General features: G+C 50.5%; 1 protein-coding gene across 1 annotated transcript; it reads right to left on the bottom strand.

Moving 5' to 3' along the window:
- BPIFB1 (BPI fold containing family B member 1) lies at positions 1-27,817 on the bottom strand. Its single transcript, XM_033186116.1, has 16 exons — positions 27,693-27,817; positions 25,090-25,245; positions 22,394-22,535; positions 21,313-21,420; positions 20,211-20,360; positions 19,323-19,404; positions 12,993-13,056; positions 10,795-10,880; positions 9,329-9,508; positions 8,320-8,373; positions 7,661-7,819; positions 6,711-6,778; positions 5,556-5,601; positions 4,367-4,430; positions 3,444-3,520; positions 1-172 (listed from the first exon to the last, which is right to left on the bottom strand). The coding sequence occupies exons 2-16, from the start codon at positions 25,202-25,204 to the stop codon at positions 113-115; spliced, it is 1,455 nt and encodes a 484-aa protein (XP_033042007.1). The 5' UTR covers positions 25,205-25,245; positions 27,693-27,817; the 3' UTR covers positions 1-112.

Here is a 27,817-nt window from a genome sequence, read left to right as displayed (position 1 = left end):
TGCAGGCATCACAGGCAAGTGTTTATTGATTGCAGAGTGGGATGGTCTGTAGAGCTCACACCCACACTCCCAGCTGGGACCCAGCCTTCCCTGATGGCCGCCATCCAAGTCTTCACAGGGAGACAGTAGAGCTGGGTTTCCACAAGGAGGCTGGGGTAAGCACAAGGCCATCCTGGAATTAGAGGGGAAAAGTCAGAAAACAGATTTCTTTAACCTCTTGCCTTGTGGTTTATGCTGGTTTTGTCCTCCGTAAGGTGACTGCTGTTACTGGGGGACCATGACCCTGAACCCACAAATACAGAATTCTTGGAAGGGTCAAGGGTGGAGGGTCTGTGTGTGAACATTAATGCCACACCGGGTCCTCATGTCATCTCCATTTTGCAGATGGGGGCACTGAGACTTGAAGGTGGCAATCCCCTTTCCAAAGTCATGTACTCAGTAGGTGGCAGAAGTGGGATTTGCATTCATCACCTGCCTTGATCACCTCCTGCTTTGGGCCCCTCCTCTGCATGACCTAATGACAGTAAGGTGCCCATCTCAGTTAGCAGGCATTTACTACACACCTACTGTGTGCAGTCACTGACCACAACGGAGAACAAAGGAGACAGAAACCCTTGCCTTCCTGGAGTTTCGGCTCTACTCTAGCGGGGGAGAGATGCCCCAGAGCCTGGCACACAGTGACTGTGGGCTGTTCTTTTCAAGGATAGTATTTGGGAGCGAGGGTGACACTGCCATAGTTCCTTTCCCCACCAGCAGATGCCATGGAGAGTCATTTGCTCACCAAGCATTTATTGAACACCTACTGTGTGCCAGGCCATGCTGAGCACCGGGGACAGAGGCATGGACAAGATGGACATGATCCTGGTCTTGAGCTGAGACCATCTGGCCACATGATGTGTGTGTGTGTGTATGTATATGTGTGTGTAGTGTGTGTATGTGTATGTGTGTGTGTGGTGTGTATGTGTGTGTGTGTATATGTGTATGTTCGTAGTATATGTGTGGTGTGTGTGTGTGTATATGTGTATGTGTGTGTAGTGTGTATGCGTATGTGTATGTGTGCAGTGTATATATGTGTATAGGTGTATAAAGGTGTATGTGTGGTATGTATGTGTATAGGTATATAAAGGTGTGTGTGTGTATGTGTATGTGTGTGTGTGTATGTGTGTATGTGTGTATGTATGTGTATAGGTGTATAAAGGTGTGTGTATGTGTGTATGTATGTGTATAGGTGTATAAAGGTGTGTGTATGTATATATGTGTATAGGTGTATAAAGGTGTATGTGTGGTATGTATGTGTATAGGTATATAAAGGTGTGTGTGTATGCGTATGTGTATGTGTGCAGTGTGTATGTGTGTATGTATGTGTATAGGTGTATAAAGGTGTGTGTATGTGTGTATGTATGTGTATAGGTATATAAAGGTGTGTATGCGTATGTGTATGTGTGCAGTGTATATATGTGTATAGGTGTATAAAGGTGTATGTGTGGTATGTATGTGTATAGGTATATAAAGGTGTGTGTGTATGCGTATGTGTATGTGTGCAGTGTATATGTGTGTATGTATGTGTATAGGTATATAAAGGTTGTGTGTATGTGTATGTGTGTGTATGTGTGCAGTGTGTATGTGTGTATGTGTGTATGTATGTGTATAGGTGTATAAAGGTGTCTGTGTAATGTGTACGTGTGTATGTATGTGCATAGGTGTGTAAAGGTGTGCGTGTGTGTGTATGTGTATGTGTGTGTATGTGTGCAGTGTGTATGTGTGTATGTGTGTATGTATGTGTATAGGTGTATAAAGGTGTGTGTGTCTGTGTAATGTGTACATGTGTGTATGTATGTGTATAGGTGTGTAAAGGTGTGCGTGTGTGTGTATGTGTGCAGTGTGTATGTGTGTATGTATGTGTATAGGTGTATAAAGGTGTGTGTGTCTGTGTAATGTGTACATGTGTGTATGTATGTGTATAGGTGTGTAAAGGTGTGCGTGTGTGTGTGTATGTGTATGTGTGTGCAAGTGCATCTCAGGCCTATGAGGTACCTGCCCTGGATGCTGCCTCAGATCCTGGGCCTCCTTCCTCATCTTTCCTGGAATACCAACAATCCCTACCTCAAGGCCTTTGCACTTGACATCTGATATGGTTTGGATCTGTGTCCCTGCCCAAATCTCATGTAGAACTGTGGCACCTGATGCTGGAGGTGGGGCCTAAGCTGACTGGATCATGGGGCTGGTTTCTCGTGAATGGTTTAGCGCCATCCCCTTGGTGCTGTTCTCGTGATGGCGAGTGTGTTCTCGTGAGATCTGGTTGTTTAAAAGTGTGTAGCGCCTCCCACCCCTTACTCCTGCTTGGGCCATGTGATGTGTGTGCTTCCCCTTCGCCTTCCGCCGTGATTGGAAGTTTCCTGAGGCCTCCCCAGAAGCTGAGCAGATGCCAGCATCATGCTTCCTGTACAGCCCGCAGAACTGTGAGCCAATTAAACCTCTTTTCTTTATGAATTACCCAGTCTCAGGTATTTCTTTTCTTTTCTTTTCTTTTGAGATGGAGTTTCGCTCTTGTTGCCCAGGCTGGTGTGCAATGGCACGATCTCGGCTCACTGCAACCTCTGCCTCCTGGGTTCGAGCAACTCTCCTGCCTCAGCCTCCCAAGTAGCTGGGATTACAGGTGCCTGCCATCATGCCCAGCTAATTTTTGTATTTTTAGTAGAGACTGGGTTTCACCATGTTGGCCAGGCTGGTCTCTAACGCTTGACCTCAGGCAATCCACCCACCTTGGCCTCCCGAAGTGCTGAGATTAAAGGCGTGAGCCACTGAGCCTGGCCTCCGGTATTTCCTTATAACAGTGCGAGAATGGCCTAATACCCTGTCCTTCTGACAGGACACTTCTCCCAGCTACCCACAGGGCTCACCCTTCACCTCCTCAGGCATTGGCTCAAATGTCACCTCCTCAGAGAGGCCCTCCCTGACCACCCCATCTGAAACAGCACCCCTCGCCTGACATCACTCTCTCCTCCTGAACCTGCTTTATTTTTCTTCTCAGCCTTCCTCCACTCAGCCTGATGTCATATCTTTAGGACTTATGTATCTGCCTCTTCTGCTAGAAGGTAGGCTTGAAAAAGATGGGAGTGTTTTCCAATTGTTCATTTCAGTGGCCTCAAGCACTCAGAGGCATGCCTTGTGTATGGAGGACCTTCGAAAAATATTGACTGAATGAATGAATGACAAGGAGGCGGAAAAAGTATACTGACCACAGGCTAGGAGGGTCCCATCCTCAGCACAACCAACCTTCTCACCTTCTCACTTGCAGATGAGGAGGTGAGGCCCTGAGAGGGGAAGGGACTTGCCCAGGGTCACCTGCAGGTTGGGATTGGAGTGCAGGCCCCACCTCCCAGAAGGGCTCTCAGCGGCTGTGCCCTCCCTGGGGCAGGATGTTTAGGGCCCCACCCACTCACCTTGGTCAGTGAGGACTCAGCTGCCTCGAATCCCAAGGCCTTCACCACTGACACTGGGACCCCAGATCTTAATTTGCCTGAAATAACAAACATGATCAGAAACTGATGGGCCTGGGGTGAGACTGGGCAGCCAAGGGTAGGCTCAGGGTTCCTGAAGGGAAGCCCTGGCCTGGCAGGCCTGATCAGACAGCCCTCTATGCCTCTGTTTGTGTGTTCTCTGGCCCCAACATCAACCCAGCCTCATCTATCCTCCCTTTGCCTCTGGCACTGGCTTCTGGCTCCTCACAAAATGCAGTCCTCGCATTCTCTTTTACACTCTTGCTCAAGAACCATCAGGGGCTCCCATGATCACCAGCAGAGGTTTCTATACTTTGAGATTTTCCAGTCTAATAAAATAAAGAAATTAAAAAGATGGAGCTGGTATAGGTTACAAACTCTTCCCACCCCTCATTCAACCTGGGGCTGAATTAGAGTGTTGGGCACTGACTGTGCCAGGCACCTCCTGATTTGTGCCTCTGAAGAAGGTACTTCTGTGTCCCCATTTTACAGATGGAGAAACTGAGGCTCAGAAGGATTGTGCAGCTTAACCAAGGCCAGGCACTAGCAAGACGGGGAACAGGGTCTGCTGAGGCACCTCCAGTTGTCTCCTACACCTCTCTGGTTGCTCTCATTGTCTGCTTACACCTCTGTCTCCTTCCAGCCCCGCAAGGCTGGCCCACTGCTTGGTTCATCTTTACAAGCCCAGCCTCTGGCACTAGCAAAGGAATTGGGCTGAGAAGATTCTTGGGAGGAGGTGGCTTTTGAAGCAGGATCTGAGGGATGGCTGGGAGATGAATGAAAGGGGCCCCATCATGGAGATGAGGGCAGGGGAAGTAAAGCCAGGCCCTGGGGAGAGAGGGGGCACAGATGGCAGAGGTACGCACCATTCTGGTTTGGCAGCAGAACGGAGAGGATGATCTCAGTGATGACGTTTTTCAGAATGTCAGGCTGTGAGAGAGAGAAGGGGAACGGTCACCCTGGCTGAGAATCTGAAGTCCCCCCACCCCCGTCATTCTGCGTGGGTATGACTCCTCCCCATGGGCGAAGGCGGCTGGTGGAGATGTAGGAATTCCAGGTCCCCTGCTGATCAGAGCTGTGGAGGCTCCCAGGGACCAGATGGGCTGGGGTGGGCATGAACTCAGCTGCCCCTGCGGCCTGGTAGATGAGGGGATTGCGGTGCATTGGAGGATGCGCCATCCTCAGGGGCCCTACCACTCTCTTGCAGCCAAATTTGCCCTGAGGGAATTTTGCCCTGCATTGCCTGAGCTTCTGACTTCTGGAGGGAAGCCTGAAGTCCTGATTTGCATGTGGAACTCTCCCTATTTTAAAATATTAGTTGCCAGGCACGGTGGCTCACGCCTGTAATCCCAGCACTTTGGGAGGCCAAGGCGGGCGGATCATGAGGCCAGGAGATCAAGACCATCCTGACTAACACAGTGAAACCCCATCTCTACTAAAAACACAAAAAATTAGCCGGGTGTGGTGGTGGGTGCCTGTAGTCTCAGCTGCTCAGGAGGCTGAGGCAGGAGAATTGCTTGAACCCGGGAGGTGGAGCTTGCAGTGAGCCAAGATCACGCCACTGCACTCCAGCCTGGGCGACAGAATGAGACTCCATCTCAAAAAAAAAAAAAAAAAAAAGTCAAAAATAGTGAAAAACAAGTCATAAAAACCAGAGAAAACATGCTAGACTGAGGTCTCCAGTTTGGTCTAACTCCCAGCAGGAAGGAGCTGTCTAGGGCACTGAGGCGTGTCTATGTACGCAGAATGAGATTGTGAGTCAAGGGCACTTGTGTTCTAATTCAGGATCAAAACTTCACTGAAAGAAAGTGTGTATCTGTAAGTGTGAGTATTTGTGTGTGCATATGTGTGTTCTCAGCTGTGTCTGACACACAATGCTTTCTCTGTAAACAGAAAACTTGAGCCGGGAAGTTGGACTTTGGTGGAGACCGACCAGCACCCCCTGGTGCTTCTGTGGGGACTTTGTTTGAAGCAAATCCTGGGCAATGTCTCTTTTGAGAGTGGACCGTTCCAGGCCATCCCCTGTGCCCTCAGGCACGACCTGTTAACACTTACTTGGAACCAGCCAATCCCAGAGTTCATCAGCTGGATCCGATCAGAACTGCAATGGAAGATGCCTGTGAGAGCGGCCCCTGGAGTCCCACTCATTCACCATCCACTCATTCAACAGCGATTTACTGAGCACCTATTGTGTGCCAGGCACCGTGCGGGCTCTAGTGAACCACATAAAGTCCTTGCCTTGTGGGGCTTGCATTCTAATGGCAGGGGTGGGGTGGGGGGCATGGGGGGGACACAGAAAACAAATAACAGTCCAATGAGCAGAAAAATCAACCTCAGGGGCTGTGCGTGGTGGCTCACGCCTGTAGTCCCAGCACTCTGGGAGGCCGAGGCGTGCGGATCACGAGGTCAGGAGATGGAGACCATCTGGCTAACACGGTGAAACCCTGTCTCTACTAAAAATGCAAAAAATTAGCCGGGCGAGGTGGCGGGTGCCTGTAGTCCCAGCTACTTGGGAGGCTGAGGCGGGAGAATGGCGTGAACCTGGGAGGCGGAGCTTGCAGTGAGCAGAGATCGTGCCACTGCACTCCAGCCTGGGTGACTGAGCGAGACTCCGTCTCAAAAAAAAAAAAAAATCAACCTCAGGAGTCAAGGCTGTGGTGGACAAGGAAGCCCAAACCCCTTTAAAGGGTGCCCCAATTCCTGGCTCCACAGTTTGGTGCTATGTAGGATTGTGGGCACAGGGCAGCCAGACAGTCTGATTTGGTATGTTCACCACTCATTTATATTAAACAGTCCAGCCCTGTGTGGGCTGATCAAAACAGCCCTGGGCCTGACTTCTCCCCAGAGGCTCCAGCTGGCAGTCCCTGCACTCACTCTGGGGTCACAGGAAAGTGGTGAGGTGGGAGAACAGCTGGAGCCCTGCACTTCTGTGCCGGGTGACTGTCACTGCCACGGCCTTGGAGGTGTCCAGAGTGGGCTGCCCACGGCCAGGGTTTGCCTGTGCTGTGGCTGCTGCAAAGCCTGCTTCATTTTCCTCCCCATTCCCTCACATACAGTCCTTGTCAGCAGGAGCATCTGGGAAGGGCCTCCCTGCCCACCCTGGAGCTGCCTTCACCTGACAGCCACACAATCGGTGTTTAAAGAAACCCATGGTCACTGGGCGGGACTCATTTCCATCAGCAGAATCTTCACGATGATTTGTGTGTTTACCTGATGTTATTCAAGTTGAGTATAAGCTCGTCACCTTTGGTGTAAAACTGAGCTTCCGAGCTGGCTTCCTGCAACACGAGAAGATCAGTCCCCATGGCTCTTAATAGGATCCAAGTGTGGAGTTAGGGGTTATGCCGGGAGGCTCTGGGATCTGAATCTCAGTTCCTGGCTCTGTGACCTTGGCAAAAGGGTTTGACCTTTCTGGGCCTCACTTTCCTCATCTGTTAAATGAGATAGTACTTGTACCCACTCCCCATTTCACAGATGACAATCTAGGCTTGTTGTAGGAATGATGATGATGATGATGATGACGACGACGACAGCAGCCACTATGCATGGAGCCTGCACTCCCTTACCCTAGTGTGTGGGTGGCCCAGCTCAGGAAGTTTTCATATTCCATTTTTCTGGACACACTGATTGGCTGAAGAATGGGCAACTGACTCAGGCTCATTCGATGAGAGTCAGCCCTGAGATGCTGGAACTATTGGAAAGATAGATTCTTCCTGCTAGGATTGCCAAGCTGATAGGATATGAGCCTAATGCAGCCTGGGGCACTTCGATGAGGGAATAGCTTGCCTGAGGATGAAGGCAGCACAGAGGAAAACAAGGCTGCTAGGTGGAAGAGAGGGGAATGAAGAGGATATTGTTTGAGCACCCGGGTCCAGCTATTCCTGAAGCCAATAGCATCTAGACTTTTTAGTTACAGGAGCTAATACAATTCCTTTTATGCATAGGAGTTGAGTTTCTGCCCAGAGATCCCTGACTAATAAAGTCATAGGGTTAGAATTGGGCCCACAAAGCTCCTGGCTCTTGGTTCAGAGCTCCCTTTCCCCTGTCCCTGCTGAGTGATGAGAGTGGTGGAAATGTTTAACAAAGCAGGAGGGTGAACAGGAAAAGTGGACAGAAGGGCCCCCCTGGCTGCTGCCAATATGGCAGACAGCTGAACTCACGATGCCCAGGGTGAACAAAGGGCGGAGGGCTTCACTGGAGGCAAACACTTCCAGCACGATCAGCTGGGCCACCCTGGCGTGGCCTCGGTCCGTGAAAAACTCGGGAGTGTCCTGAGTTAGGATCTTCACGATCTGGGTAGACCCCAGATTATCTGCAGCCTGGAAGGAGATCAGAGCCACATGTGGCCTCCCAAGTGCCCACCACGGCCTACAGGCCCTGTGTGGCCTGGCTCTGCCTGCCTTCGTGGGCTCCCTGCTCCCTCTCGTGCTCCAGCCACTCTGTCCTTCTTGCAGATCCTTGAATGTTGTGTTGTTCTCCCTATCTGGCAGCCTTTGGTCTCCTGTTCCCTCTGTCTGGAATACCCTTCCCTTCAGGGAGGCCTCCCTGACGTCCCAGACTATGCCAGGGGCCCAGAGTGTTCTCATGGCCCCTAGAACATGTCCTGTGTTACTGCACCTGTCATGGAAACACTATCCATGTGATGATTTGCTTCAGGTCAAACTGGCCTGCTAGACTGAAATCTCTGTGCGGACAGGGATGCGGTTTGAGCGTCCCAGTGCTGGAATGAAACGCTAGTCCCACCAGATTCTCCTCCCCAGAGGCCTGTGTCCAGACCACAGCAAACACCCATCAAGCTGCGGATGGCAAACGGACCAACCTTTTCATTGATCAGCCCGATGCTTGACTTCAGCCGACGGGCTATCTCAGGAAACTGAGGGTGAGAGGAGCCAGAGAAGGTCAGCTGGAGGGCACAGGGAGGCACATCTCCTGTACCCCACTCCTGGGAGGAAGGCTTCCCAGGACCCCAGAAAAGCTGGGTGGGCCCAGTGACCCAAGCCATGTGTCTGTCATTGGTGGAAAAACAGCCCATAGGTCAGCTTCTATGGGCCATGGGGTCCTGCTGGGCTGGACTTCTACTGTGGGCTGGTGATGGCTGTGGGGCTGCGGGCAGCTTGCTGATCTCAGAGGACATAGAGAGGTGATTTCATTATCACTGCAACCATGAATGGGCTAGTTGGCGACACTCCCTATTTCCCGCCATCCCAGTCCTCCAAGAGCTGGGTTATCAGTTGTCTGTCAGCTGCCCTGAAGTCCTGCCATCCTCCCGTAACATTGGACCAACCCTTTCCCCCTCTGGACCTCAATTTCCCCATCAGTCACCCGGGAGGAGGTGGCACAACATAGTTGACTGGTGGTGGTGATCTGCTGTGCCCTGTTAATAAGGATTCCAAGGTCGTGTCAGCATCCAGACTCAGTAGGAAGGACAGCCCTGATCGATTAGTGATGTCTGTCATGAGTGCCATAGTGGTGAGCAGTGGCACAGTGGCCATCCCTGGACTACTCACTATCTGAGATGTATTTATCATCTCTGGACTACTGCATATCTCAGATGCCTTTTGATTCCACAGGACTGTTGTTTGGTAGAGAAAACAGGTGCATCAGATTCCAGAGGGCAGAACCATGACTGGGGCTGGATGTTACAGGGAGGATTTTCGGTTTAGAGCTATGTCAGAGGCAGGGTCTGTTAGGGGAGGGAGTGAGCTCTCCATTACTGGGAGGATTTAAACTGAGCCTGATGGGGGATTCCTGCTTAGGGGCACCCTGTGCAGGAAATTCCTATGATGCAGCCTGGGCAGCCCTCTTCTCTGTCTTGTGCTGAGGCTTACCACAGAGTCCAGCAGGACTATGAATTCTTCTGGAGGGAGCATAGCAGCCACTGCAGCTTTCACCACATCCTGACTCACGATGAAGCTGAACGGGGCGTTGTCCAGGGAGGGCACTGCCAGCGAAGCTGCAGAGTTATTGAACCACTTGGTCACCTTTCCCTGTGAGTCCAACAACTTGGCCTGAGGAGACAGAGCAGGGAGTGGCCTGATAATTTTAATTCTGCAGCTTACCCAGTAACAACCTAGAAGGAAATGACATCGTTTAGCCTGTTTCCTTTTTTTGCATTTGCTGCCAGGAAGCTTAGCCTGGAACTCAGGTGCCTGGCAACATCTACTCCATCTTTGCCCCTCGGATAATCTGTGACTTTTATTTTTTATACTAGACATCTTAGTTTTTTTTCCCCATGCTTCAACTTCTCAGATACCTCCAACCCTTTGGATGGAGGGAAAATTAAAAACTGCAACAAAATGGATGAAACTATTTGATGCTGCCGTTTTCCAAAGGATCCACAGAAACTAGTCCAGGGGCCAGGCGTGGTGGCTCATGCTTGTAATCTTAGCACTTTGGGAGGCCGAAGTGGGAGGATCATTTGAGCCCAGGAGTAGGAGACCAGCCTGGGCAACATGGTGGAACCCCATCTCTACAAAAAACACAAAAAATTAGCCGGGCGTGGTGGCAAGTGCCTACAGTCCCAGCTACTCAGGAGGCTGAGGTGAGGGGATTGCTTGAGCCCAGGAGGTCAAGGCTGCAGTGAGCTGTGATGGCACCACTGCACTCCAGCCTGGGTGACAGAGTGAGACTCAGTCTCAAAAAACAAAACAAAACAAACCTGGTCTGGGATTTATGCTACCAGGATGGTCTGGCCCTTCGGGGCATCCAGCCACAGCATGGCTGTGCAGCCCCCACATGGGACAGGGAGCTGACTGTTACTGGGCACTTCCCGTCTGCCAGGCACGCTGTGGTCTCATTTCATCCTCTCCTCAGTGGCCATTATTGCTGACATTTTGCAGACAAGGAAACTGAGGCTTAGGGAGGTGAAGGAACTTGCCCAAAGTCACACAGCCAGGGAGTCACAGAGCTGGGAGAGAAACTTCGGTCTGTGTTTCTTGGTCCTTGGCTTTTGTTTCAAGGTTGTCAGAGGTTTGGGGATTGGCAGGGACTTGCCTGAGAGAAAGGCTGAGGATCCAGTGTCCCCACTCGGGCCCCTGAGTGGGGAAACTGGGGGTGAGGGCAGATCTCCCGGGTGGAGGTTCTTTGGCTTTGGGGCTCTACTGGGTGGCTTTTCTCCCTTAGAATGGTTTGCATGGGACATATTCAGCCTGCAGTGATTTTTCTAGGTCAGCCCATGTGTTGTAACGGTGACCAGGATTTTCTCTCCTAATACAGGCCCATGCTATCTGACTCCTGGTGGTCAGAGAAGGGCAGCGATGTCCCCGCTTCACCCTCAAGGTCCTGGGACACTCACCCCCAGGTAGAGCTGAATGGTGTCGCCCTTGATGGCAGGAGACAGAAGGTCAAACTCCAGACGGTCAGTGCTGAGGGAAATGGGCACTGTCAGGGACAAGAAGAAAGTTCTGTGAGGGTGGAGGGCAGTACTGGAGGGGGAAGTTGGGGGGCTGCTTCCAGGTGGAGTGTACTGGTGCATGGGGGGCAGGTAGGGAGGAGTAGGTAATAATGATGTTGATAATATGATGCAAACAGTGATGACATTGACTGACATTTATTGAGCATCCACCAAGTGCCAGGCCTCCGCATGTCAGCTGGTTCATCTGCATGATAACCTAGGAAGTAGGTCTTATTATTACCCCCTTTTACAGATGCGGAAACCAAGGCTGAGGAAAGTGAAATGACCTGTTTAAAGCCATACTATGGGAGCATGGGAACCCAGTCGGTTTTATGCCAAAGTCCCGGATGGGAACGACACTGAACTATTGTTTGTAACTCCACCGCCCCTACCAGACTAAAAGCCGCGTTCCCCCGCGCAGGAGGTTCTGGGTCTGGACACCCTATGAGCACCTGGATCTCAAGGAAGCTTAGGCTGGAAGTCAGAGGCCTGGTAACATCTACTCCGAAATCCAACTGGCTCCTCTGCTCCCCCAAAGATCTCGTGTTCGCGTCAGAATTCCCCACTTGGCCGCCAAGTGGCGGTGGCGAGTCACCTGCCCCGGTGTATGGCCGAGGACGGCGAGTGCTGGAGGAGCCAGGGACCCGTCGCCTACTGCTCCAGGGAGAGCTCCGGGCCGGTCCTCGGGACAGCGGAGGAGTCAGCTGGACTTTGGTTTGAGCCCCAGCGACCTTGGTTGGTCTCTTCTTGCCTCTGAATCTGTTTCCTCGTCTTAAAATGAGGGTATAGTGCCCGCCAGGGCAGCATATGTACTAAAATCGGAAGGACACAGAGAAGATGAGCATGACTCCTGTAAAAATTATTTTTAAAAAAGAAAAAAGGAAAGAAACGGCGGTAGAATAGTAATTCCTGCCTCATGTATAGAACTGGCACCTAGTAACGGCTCAATCCGAATGACATCCGCTCGGAACTCGAGTCTTCCCCTATCACCAACTGCCTTTGTGAGTTTGGACAGTGACTTAATTGCTCGGAGCCTGTTTAATCACAGTGAAGGGGGGTCATGACTGCTACCTCGTGGAGTTGTCTGAAGAGTCAGTGAGACGTGCCTACAAAACAGCCAGCGGGAGGGCGTGGCCCATGGCAGATGCCCTGTGGTGCTCAGTGCACGCTCCTCTCCCTTCTCTCTGGTAGCCCTTGGAATGAGCCTCTTCTGATCCCAAACAGCAGTCGGTAGACTTTTCTTCTTCCCTGCCAGTTTCCACTCTGGGGGCCTGAGCAAGACAGAGTTCTGATGTGGGGGTAGGAGCCTGTGTCCTCCCATATCCCCAGCTACGCTGGGAGAGGGAGAAATGACTTCCTTCCATTTTCGCCCTTCGAATCATCTCTGATTTTTATTTTTTAAACCAGATATCTCAGTTTTTAACCCATGCTTTAACTTCTCAGATACCTCAAACCCTTTGGATGGAGGGAAAATTTAAAACTGCAACGAGATGGATAGAGCCATTATTTGATGCTGCAGTTTTCCAAAGGATCTGTAAAAACTAGTCCGGGGTTGCATGTGATGGCTCATGCTTGTAGTCTTAGCATCTTTTGTCTGTCCATCCATCAGTCCATCCATCCATCCATCCATCCATCCATCCATCCATCCATCCATTTAGCATGCATTTGTAAGCACTTCTCTGTGCCAGGAGGAACACCTGCTATGTGCCCGGGACTTTCTTTTGGACTTTCATTCCTCACTAACAATCCTATGATGTAGGGATGGTTAAGCCCCATTTTATGGATGAGGAAACCGAGGATGAGGAGGTGAAGTAGTTTTCCCAAAGTTATGGAGCAAGTCAGGGGCAGAGCTGGGATTTGAACTTGGGGCATCTGCTGGCCTGACAATCCCACACATAGTAGGAGCTCAAGAAGTCCTAGTCATGGCGAATTTCTGTCTGCACATCTTGGGCAGGGATCAACTGGTGCATGTCTCACCTGCCGCTGGGCCCAAGTTGCAGCTCAGGCCTGACTTGAGGAGACCTTCCCTTGGTGGAGTCAGGGTTTGGAGGCCAGCTCCATAGTAAAGGAAAAAGTGGGAGAGAGAGCAGAGCACCTACCCTTCACCAGCTGCAGGAGGTCTGCATACATGTCATTGAAGGAAGCCTCGATCACGGGACACAGCTGCAACAGCATAAGCGAGGGGCTCCATCAGGGAGGGGCCAGAATGTGGCCCCACAGGAACCTGTGCCTGGCCCACCTGGCCTGAGTCCTCCTGCTGTGCCCACGGCCAGCCAGTTTCCATCCATGGGTTGAGGACTCATTTGTATGTTCACCCCAGCCTGCTGGGCCAGCTGGGACCTTTTACAGTGGTTTGTCCCTTGCCCTGTGCCCAGGGTGAGCTTGGCCTGCCAGAAGCCCTCCATCTCTGACTCTTTGTCTTGCTCACAAGAGTCTATGTTTTCCATGAGAGTGAAATGGAGGCCGGGTGCAATGGCTCATGCCTGTAATCCCAGCACTTTGGGAGGCCAAGGTGGGTGGATCGCTTGAGGCCAGGAGTTTGAGACCAGCCTGGCCAACATGGTGAAACTTCATCTCTACCTAATGATACAAAAAGCCAGGCATGGTGATGCACTCCTGTAATCCCAGCTACTTGGTTGGCTGAAGCACGAGAATTGCTTGAACCTGGGAGGTGGAGGTTGCAGTGAACTGGGATCGCGTCACTGCACTCCAGCCTCGGTGGCAGAGCAAAACTCTGCTTTAAAAGAAAAAAAAAAGAGAGTTAAATGGAGAATTTGTTTATTCGTACAGCAAGTTGCTACTGAGTTCTTTCCACATGTCAAACTCTAGAACAGAGGCCAGCAAGGCAGACCTGACCAGACTCCTGGGCAATCTCTTTGTGCCCTTTGTGGCTTTCTAGCCAACACATCCCTTTGCTCACCGGGCACTTCTCTTCCTAAAATTGCCAGCAGTCCTCAACAGGGGGCGATTTTGTCCCCAAGGAGACATTTGGAAATTTCTAGAGACATTTTTAGTTGTCACAGCTTGAAAGGGATGAGGGTGTTACTGGCATCTAGTGGGTGGAGGCCAGGGATGCAGCTAAACATCCTACTGTGCACAGGACAGCCCCAACAAAGAATTCTCCAGCCCAAAATGTCAGTAGTGCCAAGGTTGAGAAACTCTGACCTAACCTAACCCTGTCCTGAGCTGTTCTGCTTAGGGAGAAGGTCAAACATTTGACTCACTTTTCAGGGCAGTGCTCCAAGATTATTGAGGACATTTTTTGTTTTGTTGACCATCCCTTAATACTCTCGAGGAATGACAATGCATTTGAGAAATGTTAACTCCTATGAATAACCGTTCCCTGCTCCTTGCTGCATTGCCAATCTGGAGCCCAGAGACAATGGAAGACTCTCGGCTCAGAGACTCCCAGCAGGCACTGTCAGCGGAGCCTGTTTCTCACTGGAAAGATGTCCCGGGAACCTCTGCATTTTATCCCACAATTCCCCATCCTTCATTTCTATCAGCAGGTCTCAACCCTGGCTACATAGTAGAGTCCTCTGGGATACTAGGACTCATCCAGACCAGTTACTTCTGAATCTGGGGTAGGGCCTAGCCATTTCACATTAGGTTGTGATGGCTCTGATGTACAACCAGGGTTGAGATCCATGGATTTACACTGAAAAAGATTCCAACATTTTCCCTCCCTTCCTTCCCTCCCTCCCTTCCTCCCTCCCTTCCTTCCTTCCTTCCTTCCTTCCTTCCTTCCTTCCTTCCTTTGCTTCCTCCCTTCCTTCCTTCCTTTCTTCCTTCCTTGTTTCCTTTCTTCCTTCTTTTCCTTCTTTTCTTCCTTCCTTCCCTTCTTTCCTTCCTTCCCTTCTTTCTTTCCTTCCTTCCCTTCTTTCTTTCCTTCCTTCCCTTCTTTCTTTCCTTCCTTCCTTCCCTCTTTCTCCTTCCTTCCTTCCTTCTTTCCCTCCCTCCCTCCCTTCTTCCCTTCCTCCCTTCCTCCTTCCCTCCCTTCCTTTCTTCCTTCCTTCCTTCCTTCCTTCCTTCCTTCCTTCCTTCCTCCCTCCCTCCCTCCCTCTCTTTCTCTCTCTCTCTCTCTCTCTTTCTTTCTTTCTTTCTTTCTTTCTTTCTTTCTTTCTTTCTTTCTTTCTTTCTTTCTTTCTTTCTTTCTTCTTTCTTTCAGTCTCACTCCATCACCCAGGCTGGAGTGCAGTGGCGCAATCTCGGCTCACTGCAACCTCCACCTCCTGGGTTCAAGCGATTCTCCTGCCTCATCCTCCCCAATTCTCCTGCCTCATCCTCCCGAGTAACTGGGATTATAGGTGCCCACCACCATGTCCACCTAATTTTTGTATTTTTAGCAGAGATGGGGTTTCACCATGTTGGCCAGGCTGGTCTCGAGCTCCTGATCTCAGGTGATCCTCCTGCCTTGGCCTCCCAAAGTGCTGGGATTACAGGAGTGAGCCACCAGGACCAGCCTAGCCAGATTTTTTTCATGCGTCTTATGGAATACTCACAATTATATAAAGCAAGTCATTACACCATCCCCATTTTATTTGTTTATTTTTAATTACTATTATTATTTTTTGAGATAGAGTTTCTCTCTGTTGCCCATGCTGGAGTGCAGTGGCGTTATCTCAGCTCACTGCAACCTCTGCCTCCTGGGTTCAAGTGATTCTTCTGCCTCAGCCTCCCAAGTAGTTGGAATTACAGGCACGTGCCACCGTGCCCAGCTAATTTTTGTATTTTTAGTAGAAATGGAGTTTCTCCATGTTGGTCAGGCTGGTCTCAAATTCCTGACCTCAGTTGATCTACTGGCCTTGGCCTCCCAAAGTGCTGGGATTACAGATGTGAGCCACTGCGTCTGGTCTCAACATTTTCTAAATGAGCTTCTACCAGACGTTCACCTCTTAAACGTACTGTGCCTTTTCTCTTCATGCCAAATAAAATATTCCTAAGACCATCATATCAAATCCAGTGAGTGCAGTGGATTTGCTGATGATAAATGGGATGCTGGCTTTCTCACTCTGTTCTTCCCTGCTGAGCTTTTCACCATTTTTTTTTTTTGAGACGGAGTCTCGCTCTGTCGCCCAGGCTGGAGTGCTGTGGCCGGATCTCGGCTCACTGCAAGCTCCGCCTCCGGGTTCACACCATTCTCCTGCCTCAGCCTCCCGAGCAGCTGGGACTACAGGCGCCCACCACCTCGCCCGGCTAGTTTTTTGTATTTTTAGTAGAGACGGGGTTTCACCGTGTTAGCCAGGATGGTCTCGATCTCCTGACCTCGTGATCCACCCGACTCGGCCTCCCAAAGTGCTGGGATTACAGGCTTGAGCCACCGCGCCCGGCCGCTTTTCACCATTAAAGACAGATACTGTGCAAGGAGCATTGTATAATTCTAAGTTTTTGTCATCTTTTCTAGTGGAAAATATATTTTTAACTATTAAAGCGTGATGCCAGATAAAATATGATTTTGCTGGAGGCTGGGAAGAAAATTTACAGCTGGGTCCTACTTTATGAAATTCCCACCTTAAAACAGATAAATAACATTATTCGAAGAAAAAAATGTTTCTTTCTTACATAAGAAAATTCCAATTTTATGAAATTTTTCACTTTTGGACTCCCTTTAAAAAACTCCCTGGATATGTACCTTTGCTAACAGGTCGGAGTCTCAACATTCTAACTCTAACAAGCCATTGTCTTGCACTTTTTTTTTTTTTTTTTTTTGAGACGGAGTTTCGCTCTGTCACCCAGGCTGGAGTGCAGTGGCCAGATCTCAGCTCACTGCAAGCTCCGCCTCCCGGGTTTACGCCATTCTCCTGCCTCAGCCTCCCGAGTAGCTGGGACTACAGGCGCCTGCCACTTCGCCCGGCTAGTTTTTTGTATTTTTTAGTAGAGACGGGGTTTCACCGGGTTAGCCAGGATGGTCTCGATCTCCTGACCTCGTGATCCGCCCGTCTTGGCCTCCCAAAGTGCTGGGATTACAGGCTTGAGCCACCGCGCCCGGCCTGTCTTGCACTTTGATATCACACAATTCATTATATTCATTGCTCATTGTATTCATTATATCACACAATTCATTAATTCATTATATTCACTTCCTGCCTTCTTATCTCTTCTCTCTCTGTCTCTCCCCATTCTCTTCCAAAAAAGTACTGGAGAAAGGTAGCTTGAATTGGGCTGAATCAACATTGCTTCTGAAATTAACCTTTTAAGATCTTATTTGAGCTTTATTTAGTTTTTGATTATTCACCTATTTTTCCCTGGCCTCTTTAATATGTAGATATTTCAACTATTAAAATAACGGATCTTCCTTTGACTATACATGCTACTCTTAAGCTTTGGTAGTGCAGAAGCAGAAGTTGAAAATCATAACTCCAGCTTAATAGAGAAACAAACGTAATTGTATATTGTACAGTTGATGTATATTTCACAAAATAGAGATTAAATGATTTACTGTATTTTTATTGAAGGTAAGGACATGGAAACCAATTTGGAGAAAAATAAAAATCTCCATTTTTTTAAAGTACTCTTAATAAAGTCATATTGTTTGTATAAAGCATTGTGTTATTTATTTATTTAGTTTTTGAGACAGGGTCTTGCTGTGTTGCCCAGGCTGGAGTGCAGTGGCACAGTTGTGACTCACTGCAGCCTCAACTTCCTAGGCTCAAGCGATCCTCCTGCCTCAGCCCCCCGAGTAGCTGGGACCACAGCGACACACCATCATGCCCAGCTATTCTAATGTTTTATTTTTTGTAGAGATGGAGTTTCTCTATGTTTTCCAGGTAAGTCTCAAATTCCTGGGCTCAAGTGATCCTCCTGCCTCGACCTCCCAAAGTGCTGAGATAACAGGCGTGAGCCTCTGGCCCTGGCCTAAAATACTGTTTTAAATGTGGCTACTGTCATTTTAAAGTGCTCTTAATAAAATCACATTATTTTAAAAAGGCTTTCCTGGAATATTTTTGTAAATTATTAAATACAATGTACCTATTTGATAATTACAAGTATTGTATAATGACTTCGAAACATAGATCTGATTTAAAGGCTGATACCAAGAACAGCCTCTTAAAAATACTAGTGCATGTGGATGGAGGTGGGAAGGCAATCTGCAAAAGATCAAAGCGCTCCTGGATGAAAGTAAAAGGATTATGGATATTTTTTTCCCCAAATTTTTTCAGTCATTACATTATGTTTTCAAAGAAAAAAGACACCCGGCACTGTGGCTCATGCCTATAATCCCAGCACTTTGGGAGGCTGAGGCAGGTGGATCACCTGAGGTCAGGAGTTTGAAACCAGCCTGGCCAACATGGCGAAAACGCTGTCTTTACTAAAAATATAAAAATTAGCCATGCCTGGTGGTGCTCGTCTGTCATCCCAGCCACTTGGGAGGCTGAGGCATGAGAATTGCTTGAACCCAGGAGGTGGAGGTTGCAGTGAGCTGAGATTGCTCCACTGCACTCCCACCTGGGCAACAGAGCAAGAGCCTGTCTCAGGACAAACAAACAAAAACAAAACTCAAACAAAAAAGTCTTATTACAAGAAATATTAGCTATTTGACAAGGTGTTTTGACCCTAGATGGGGTGGCCCATTGTTAGGATCACATCTTGGAATTTACAGTGGAAATCACTGGTCAATGTGGATGAATTCAATTTACAAAGTTTTAGTATACCTGTGACAAATAGGGTCAACTAAAGTGAGGGTCACCTGTGTTTACTGACTCAGAAAAAAAATCCAAAAGGACCTGGTGGGTGGTGCAGCCCTGAAGACCATAGCCAGATTGATGTGTGACTGTGCCATGCTAGAGCCAGCTCGTACTAGCTTTTGAGAACCAACTGTTAAGTTTCCACAAATTTCTGAGCTGGGTGCTAAGCCCAGACATCGTTACAAATTAAATATATAAACTTACAATTAAATAAATTATGTTAAAACAAATTTAATAAAGCTTAAAATGCATTGCTTCCTAATTATTTTGCTGTATTTTACTACTATCTATTACTCCTGAGGTCATGTTTATGTATCTGTTTAGTGAAAATATATGGCCGTGTGCTGTTGTACATCTTTTGCCAACTCTGTTCAGTGACATCACACTGGTCGCCTAAAATTGGCCCGGAAGGGAGTATTTCCACCAGGGAAATCCGCAAAAGCTACAAATCAGGGTTGCCTTCCCTCAACAACCCCTCCAGAGACAATTATTAAAAATTTATCAGCACGTCACTGTTCAAGGGCTCCTGGCTGACTTTTAGCAGTCCCATGACCTTGACCTCAACTGTCTGCCTGGGTCAATGGCCCACCCCACTCCATAACTCTTTGCTATCCTGTCCCAGATAATTCTTTCAGCAAAGCCCACCCAAGGAGACTCCCGTCAATTAGCACCAGCTTGCAGTTCCACCCAAGCCCCACAGGGGGCGCAATGTCCACCGGCCAGAGAGGCCCTGATTCCACTCACCTGGTTTTTCACTAGATTCGGCAGGGCTGGCACTAGGAGGTTCATCAACTCCTTAGCTAAGGCGTTCACCAGGAAGGAGAACCTTTCAGGGAAGAGAGCACAGGAGACATTAGGAAGGTGAGAGATGATCACCCCCTCCCCTATTTTACAGAGGGGGAAGCTGAGTCTAGGTGAGGAAGGAACCTGCCCAAGGTCACAGGACGTGTTAGAGATGGGGCTGGGCTGGGAGTAGCCCCTAAGCCAGGTGTAGGCAGCAGCAAAGAGTTATCAGAAAGCAGCGGCTGGGTGTTGTCATTGGAACTTTATACTGGGCACTGGAATGATGGGGGCTGGCATTGCTCGCTGTCCTCCTGCTAAGAAGGGAAGGGGGGTGCGCCATGTTTTTGGGCACCACCATGCCCGTGCACTGTTCTGAGTGCTTGATGGCTGTTGCCTGATCAGTTTTCTCACCACTGCCTGGAAGGTGTCATTACCTGCACTTTACAGGTGAGGAAAGTGAGACACAGGGCGGCCACTTGGCCACCATCACCCAGAGAGCAAATGAAGAGAATGCGTTGGCCTGACCCAATGACTTTGTTTTTGCCCCTGGCTCCACCTACACCTGCCCTGGGTGTTTGGAGTGGCTTCTAGGCCTCCACCTTCAAAGATTTGCCCCACCTTCTGGTGTCATGCCTGAAACCCACCATTGTTGCTTCCGACCTTGAGGTCCTGAACTTCCCTTGGCATCACAGATTCCCTGGAAGGAGCCCCAGATCAGGAATCAGGAGGGGATAAGCCCCTTTCTTTCTCTAGGCCTCAGTGTTCTCCATTTGTAAAATGGGGGAAATCCACTGCCTGGCGTTCCTTCCAGGCAGAATGGGAGCCCAGCTGGCAGCCAGCGACACTCACTTATGCAGCAGTTGGATGCGCAGGCTCTCATGGCTGGTGGCACAGTCACTGAGGACCAGGCGGGTGGGGCCACTTGCACTGGTGTCCATGCGGATGATGGCTTGGGCCTCAGTCTCCATGTGGAATTGCACGATGGTCTTGACCAGGGGCCTGGTGGGTGGAGGCACCTGACCATGTGAGCACCAGGCAAGCTCAGGCTGGAGCAACCCTGCCGTCCATCTCTGTCTTCCAGCTCTCACCTCCTTCCTCAGTCTCCTTTGCTGTTTCTCCTCATCTCCACCCAGCTTCACCCCAGCATGTCCCAGGCTCAGTTTTCAGATTCCTCTTTGGTTGAAACCTCTTTCATCTGCTGACAACTTCCAAACTTACCCCCAGCCCCCTACTCCGAAGTCTCATGGGCTTCTCAAGTTTAGCGCAGGCAACACTGGACTGGCTCTTCCCCAGACCTGCTCCTCTCATGGCCTTGCCTGTCTTGGTTACTGACTACTTCATCGTGTCAGGGGTGTAGGCAGAACTCTTGGAGTCATCCTTGACTTCCTCTCTCCCCCCCCCCAACACACATATTCAGTTTCCCGGGATATCCTGGTGTCCCCACCTACCTCCAAAACATATCCAGAATCCAATCAACTTCTCAGCACCTCCCTGCCCCAAACCCTGGTCTAAGCCATCATTGTCTCTCCTGAATTGTTGCAGTAGCTTTGGGATAGCCTTCCTGTCTCCACTCTTGCCCCCAGAAAGTCTTTTTTCCCCACAGCAGCCAGGAGTCTTTAAAAATGTTAAAGCACAGCATATTCCTCCTCTGCTCAGTATCCTCCCTGGCTCCCATCTTACTGAGCAAAAGCCAAGTCCTTATCTTCTTCCAAGAGGCCTTGCATGATCTGGCCTCGGCTGCCTGCCGGCCTCATATCCCACCATGCCCCCTCTCTCTTTCCCCTGTCTTTGCCTTTATTTGAGCAAGGCAAGTACGTTGCTGCCACAGGGCCTCTGCACTTGCTCTTCTCTCTGCTCGGAGCTCTCTTTTCCAGACATCTGCATGGTGGGGGAGGGGGAATGAGCAGATGAGCCTATCAAGCCTACTATACTTGATGGAGGGGTCACTCACGTGTTGAATCCGGCCACCATGTCCAGGGGGATCTTGACTAGCATCTCCTGGTCATTGGCCGAGGGCTTCACCTGCAGCTGGAGGATGTTAGCTGTGGTGACCTTGAGCCTGGATAGGGTTTAGGAGAGATCAGAATCATGCCTCCCACTCATTGTTCCCAAACTCACTCCCTCTCTATCTTTCCTGTCTTCCTGGGGTGCCTAGACAGCAGCAAGACCCTAGTCCTGCCCACTGACTCCTCTCCAGATGGTCTTGCCTCTATCCCTCCCCTCCAGTCCTGCTCACAATGCTATCGTGGTGCCTTCTCTTCTAGGTGGTGACTCCCAGCTCCTTGAGCTGACTCATAAGACCCTCTGTGACCTGACCCTGCTGATCCCTTACTCCTAGTCTTGAGGTTTGAGCTCTAGCCATTCTGATCGACTGTCACTTCTCCATGCCTTTGCCCAGGCTGATTCCTCTACCTGGATGCCATTTGCTTCTTGTCTCCTGGTGAGTGTTGAGTCATCGGCTCAACTGTCACCTCCAGTGAGAAACATCACCTCATCCCTTCCCTGTGCCACCCCAGACAACCTTGCTCTGGGTATTTTTTTGAGACAGAGTCCTGCTCTTGTCGCCCAGGCTGGAATGCAACGGTGCCATCTTGACTCACTGCAACTTCCACTTCCCAGGTTCAAGCGATTGTTCTGCCTCAACCTCCTGAGTAGCTCGGATTACAGGCTTCTGCCACCATGTCCGGCTAATTTTTGTATTTTTAGTAGAGATGGGGTTTTGCCACATTGGCCAGGCTGGTCTCGAACTCCTAACCTCAGGTGATCTGCCCACCTTGGCCTCCCAAAGTGCTGGGATTATAGGCTTGAGCCACCGTTCCTGGCTTTGCTCTGGGGTTGTTGCATTAGGGTTCCTGCGTCACTGTCTTATGGTTCTTGTTAACTATTCTGGGAGCTTTTTGAAGGAGGGGCTTTGTTTGATCTATTCTTTGTGATCTGACACAGGCCAATGCTTGCAGACTGGTTGACTGAGCATGCAGAGTGTGTCCCAGGCAGAAAGGGGCTAGCTCCTGGTGTAGTCCCGCTTCACTCACCAGATGATGTACTTCAGGACGGTGTTCACCAGGCTGCCCAGCACAGGGATGCCTCCGGCTGGCTGTTCCCGTATGGCACCAAGCAGCGGCAGCCGCTGCAGGATGCTGGTGGCATTGTGGTCCTTCAGCTCCTGTGTCAGCTCTGGAGGCAGACCCCAGGGATTAGGGCTCAGGAGGAGGGGCAAGAAGGAAGGCTTGGTGGAGGCTCCAGGCTGGGAAGGGGTATCACTCGAGGCTGCCTGAGGTAAGGCGAGGGTGTAGCCATCTCTACTATGGTAGAGGTCAGGACCAGCCTGTCAGTCCCCACTGTGTAGATGTAGCCTTGAGGACAGTAGCCCAGATGGGTCATTTTCACATCAGGAGTGAGGCTGGGACCATTCACACCCCTGAGCATTGCCAGCCTCTGTGGGGATTGTTGGCCACTACACCCAGCACCTGGACCTGCACTTATCCCCTTAGCCAGTTGCAAGCACTTCTAGGGCCAAGAGGTAGGGAACCCTCAAAACCTTGTTTGGGGCTGTTTTGCTGCCAAAGCACACTTGTTAACAATTGTCTGGCATCCATATCCTATGCATATGTGGTCCACAAAGCCTCACATGCTGAGCAGAGGAAGGATGAGCCAGGACAGAGGCATAGGGGGTCAGGAGCCCTGGATTCTTGTCCCAGCCAACTTTTTGTGAGCAGCTGGAGCCCATCTGGCTCCTGTGCAGAGCAGGTCAGAAGTGCTGGAGAGCTGATGCCCCAGGAGCTGACTTCAGCCAGTGATTGGTGAGAGTTGGTGTATCAATACCTCAGCTCCCACACCCCTCAGGCAGGATGGCTCAGATGTGCGTCCCTCATTGTGTTTCAGAGCTCCTGTGCTATAGCCTCCTAGCTGCAAATCCACCCACTTTGCCTGCTCTGTGATAATGGAACTGGGCCCTGTGAATATTTCTTTTTTGCCATTTGGCACAGTGTTAAGCCCTTTCAGTGGAGACTCTGGAGGGGAATGGGGGAGGAAGGGGATTCCCTTCATGGCCCTGGTGTGCTCCTCTTGCCAGGTTCCTATGGTGTCACTGCCCAGTGGCTTTTGCTGAGTGACTTCTGCAGGCACCCTGGCTAGCTTCTAGGCGGTTCCCCAGAGATAGCTTCCCTGTGAGTTAACAGCATTCCCCTTCCTCCAGGGGCAGCTTCCCAGATAATTTTATCGGCTCCCTGGCAGATAGTTCTCCACCCACTAGCCTCAGTTTGCCAACTGTGGACCAGCTCTGGCCTGGGACAAGGCAGCAAACTTCTCCACCACACAGTGGACTTTAACCACACCCTCTACAATGAGGGCTGGGAAGGACTGTCTACCTCTGAGCTTGCTCTGTCCTTGGCTACCCCCTCCATCCCTAGGTTATCCTTTAGAGCTCTCTTTTCCCTCTTAGCCAATTCCCCATTCCTCCAATCCCCTGGTAATACTTCTTTACATTAAACTTACCTGTTGGGATTACTGTGTGGTTTCTGTCTCATGATTGGCCCTAACAGATGCAGTTGCTAGGCAGGGCTGAGCTCCAGTCACCACATTTGGTAACTGGCTTGGACATGCACCCCTCATGGGATGCCTTCCCTTCCCTGCCTTGCCTCCCCACGCTCCTGTAGGTGTTTCTGGGATCACCTTCAAAACCAACCACTTGTACACAACTCCTTTTAGGAGAGCCTAAAGCATGGTTGTTCCTCTCTAAGTTCCTTCTGGCTGAAATTCCACACGCTTGAGTTTCACGGTGTGGATCCAGGCCACCTCTGCCTCCCTCCAACCTCTCAGAGCTCTCTGCTTCCTATCCTTACTTGGGAATCCATCTTCTGGTTACAGAGCCTGTTGGTCCCACAGGACCTGCCCCTGCCTCTGCCCCTCTGGCCATGACCCAGGCCTCTAGTCCCCCCGAATCCAGGGGTCTGTCCTCTAAGTGCTCAGGTGGCCTCCAGAGCTGACAGGTGACAGATGAGACTTTAGAGCAGTGGTTCTCCACTGGGATGATTTTGTCCCCTAAGAGACATTTGTCAATGTCTGGAGACCTTTTTGGTTGTCACAGTTGGGTTAGGGATGCTGTTAAACATCCTAAAGTGACCAGGACACCCCCCATCAAAAATAGTTGTTTGGCCCACAACGTCAGAAGTGCTGAGGTTGAGAAGCATGGCCATAGCATTCATCAAGCTCTAGTCAATTCCAATGACCCAGTGAAGAAGGCCCTCTTATTTGTGTCCCGAGGAGGAAGCTGAGACTCAGGGACTGGCCCAGTGCCCCAGAGCTGGAGACTGATACACTGTGCCTGGGACCCAGGCTGCCACACTTGCAGTCAAGGGTCTCTGCTCTGGGGAGGAGGAGCACACTGGGTCTAACTAAGAGGGGGTGCTCTGACGATGAGATTTCAGGCGAGGGCAGTGGGAGAGGCAGCTGCATCACTGCACACAGTGGCCGCATTCCCCTTCTGCAGGCTGTGGAAACTCAGGGTTTTGGGATTGTGGAATTTAAGAAGGGGTTCTTGGAATCGTGGATTCTTGAGATCACAGACTCTCCAGACCTTTACAACTCACCACTCATGTTCACCCACGTCCTGGGATCTCAGCCATGCCTTGCACATCCCCCATGATGAGGAACTGTCTCCCTCCTTTGGGAAGCGGCCCCACCTACCCCCTTGTGTTATGGCAGCCAGGTCCGAAGGGACAAAACTTACTTTCTTTGATGACTTTTGGTCCGACGATGAGAACTGCAGTGGGGCTGAGGGTGGCTTGAATCAAGGTGGTTGCCAGCAAACCACAGAGAAGGGTGAAGGTCCACGGGCCGGCCATCTTCCCAGGTGTCAGAGAGCAGCAAGTGCTGGATGCCAGACCTGGGGTGAGCACAGAGGACCCTGAGGTAGAGAGGCCAAGGGCAGGCCCATGATGCCCAGTGACCTGGGGCACGGTGTCCAGGAGAGGCTGTTTAGTGCAGTATTTAACTGCCTGGGCTAGTTGTGTGGCCTTAGGCAATCAACATAACCTCTTTGTGCCTGAGTTTTCTTATCGGAAAAATGGGGATAATGATCCCAACTTCACAGAGTTGAGGGATTAAATGAGTTAATATCTGGAAAGCATTTAGCACCGTGTCTTTCACATGGTAAGCACTTGGAATGTATTAACCATTTTCTTACAGAAAATCCAGCAACAATACTCAGAACAAAGAACTTCTGCTTCCTGTGTCCACCACACCTCAGTCTGACACTTAAAACCCTTTATGGTTCACCCTCCGCTGACCTCACCTCCTGCCTTCTCTCCCCTTGTTCTAGCAAGTTCCAAGCAGTTGGAAGGTCTCAGAACATACTCTGTTCTCTCCTGCATCTGTGCCTTTGCTCTTGCTGTTCCTTGCTTCCTGGAATGCTTTTCTCCTCCCATATCTCCCTGATGAACTCCTATTCATCCTTTAAAACCCTGCCAAGATTTTTCACTTCCCTATAAAGCTTCCCCTGTCCTGCAGACAGGGACCCTGGACCACACTTGGAGAAATGTTGTCCTGGGGCCCAGGACATGAAGGTTGGAGGTAGGAAGGAAATGAGGAGCCAGGTAGGACTCAAAGTTGTGAAAAAGCTGTTTGCTTAATCTGCAATACTAAGGGGGTTGGAGAGGGACTGGATGGCTTCTTCGAGCCAGGGAAAGAAAGTCAGAGAGAGAGAGACAGAGAGAGAGAGAGAGAGAGAGAAAGGGCCATGTGGCTCACGCCAGGGAGAGGAACTTGGGGGTATTCTGGCCCCTTGGCTGCTCTGTCCCCTCCCTCCACAGGGGTGGGGCATCAACACCTGTAACCCAGTCCCAAGTTTTCCAGCTCGCACCCTGGCTCTGCCTGCCAGCCCCCCATGGAAGCGCCTGCCCCTGTGGACTGTCTGCTTGGAGGGAGGGGAGACACTGCAGAGATATGAGGCCCTCGCTTGGTTTAGCATGTGGGTTTCTCGTTGCCAAAGACAAATGTGGCATCCGGATGACATGTGTCTCCTGTGCCCTGGAGCAGTGTGAGCTCTTCTGAGACCCTTGCAATAATGATTCAGCTTCTGCCTCCCTGACCAAGCTGTGAGCTCTGGGAGGGAGGGCTGGGTCTGCCTGCTCCCTGCTGTGCCCCTGGCATCCAGTATAATATTTGTCATAGAGCAGGTGCTTAATAAATGGCTGCTGAATAAATACACAGCCTCTGGAAGTCCCGAAAGAATTGGAAATCTGAGCCTGCTAAGCTGAAAAGGTTAGTGTTAGGAGGCCTGAGGGTGGAGAGGAAAATATTATTGGCTTGGCAGCCATATGAACCCTAGTTGGAGGCCGGCCTCTAACACTTGCTCTGTGATCTTCAACAAGTGACTTACCCTTTCTGTAAAATGGGGAATAATTACAGTACTTATGTCACAGGCTTTTTGGGAAGATTAAATGAGACAATCTATTTGTGGCCTGGCATGGCCAAGTGTTCAGTAAATGGTAGCTTCCACGATGATTACGACAGGCATTATTACTAATGTTGGAGTCAGAAGGAGAAATCTTGCAGCCAAAGCCAGAAGACAGAACTGAACCCCCGCATCCAGGCGCCCCTGTGGCCCCACTCCATATTTTTCTCGCAAATACCTTGACTCTGTCTGTCCTGCATTATCTGTACACACTGCTTAGTCCTCTTTGGATCACAGGAACCCAGGGACCCATGAGGATGGTAGCATCCCCGTTTCCCTCCTGTGGAAAAACCTCTCCTCCCCCAGATCCAGGCATCACACACATCCAGGCCCTGTCATGTGGCACCTGCTCTCCCGGCCTTTGCTTCTGCTAGTTCCCCTTCGTGGAATATCTCACTCTCTTCCTTTGCCCAGTCACCTTCTACTTGGCTTTGCAACCAACACATCACCTCTTCCAGGAACCCTTCTTTGACTGTCCTCCACTCCCATGTCGCTGGGTCTTCCTTGGGCTCCACATTGTCCTACACTGGGAGTTCTTTGAGGGACAGAGTCTGCGTCTCATGCTTCTTTTGTCCCAGCACCACTGCAGCACAGCTGGGCACAGAGCAACAGGTATGTGCAGAGTGGGTTTATGTCACTAGGACGAGGTCAGGAAAAGACTCAGCCAGCCCCGTCCCTTCGTCACTGCCCTTTGGTCCTCTGGGCGAGGGAGCTGGGCATCTCTCTACACCTGGCCCTGACCCTCAGCAGATCCTGACTCACCGAGGGCCCTTCACTGAGGGCGAGCCTCCCCTGTACTCCTGACCTGACCCCAACAGGTATTTCTAGCTCAGAACCTTCCTGGCAACTTCAGCTTTCAACCCCTTCCCTACTTTTACCTGGGCACGCTGGAGTCCTCGGCCTGCTCTCTCCTCTCCCAGGAGTTGGGTCTGGAAGTCCAACCTTATATCCTGCACACCCCAGCACAGGCTTTGTCTTTGGGCAGAGGCCTCAGACCGGGCCA

Source organism: Trachypithecus francoisi, unplaced genomic scaffold, assembly GCF_009764315.1.
Source record: "Trachypithecus francoisi isolate TF-2019V2 unplaced genomic scaffold, Tfra_2.0 Lachesis_group21, whole genome shotgun sequence".
Classification (NCBI taxonomy): domain Eukaryota; kingdom Metazoa; phylum Chordata; class Mammalia; order Primates; family Cercopithecidae; genus Trachypithecus; species Trachypithecus francoisi.
Note: the sequence above shows the minus strand (reverse complement) of the source record. Positions and strands in the feature narration are given on the sequence as shown.

Bases quoted from the DNA above. Each gene is read 5' to 3' on its own strand.
- BPIFB1 (XM_033186116.1), bottom strand. From the start codon at position 25,204: ATGGCCGGCCCGTGGACCTTCACCCTTCTCTGTGGTTTGCTGGCAACC. The intron at 19,405-20,210 runs GTGAGTGTCGCT...CTTCCCTGAAAG, and splicing joins CGCATCCAACTGCTGCATAA to GTTCTCCTTCCTGGTGAACG. The intron at 5,602-6,710 runs GTAAACACACAA...CTTCCATTGCAG, and splicing joins CTCAACTTGAATAACATCAG to TTCTGATCGGATCCAGCTGA.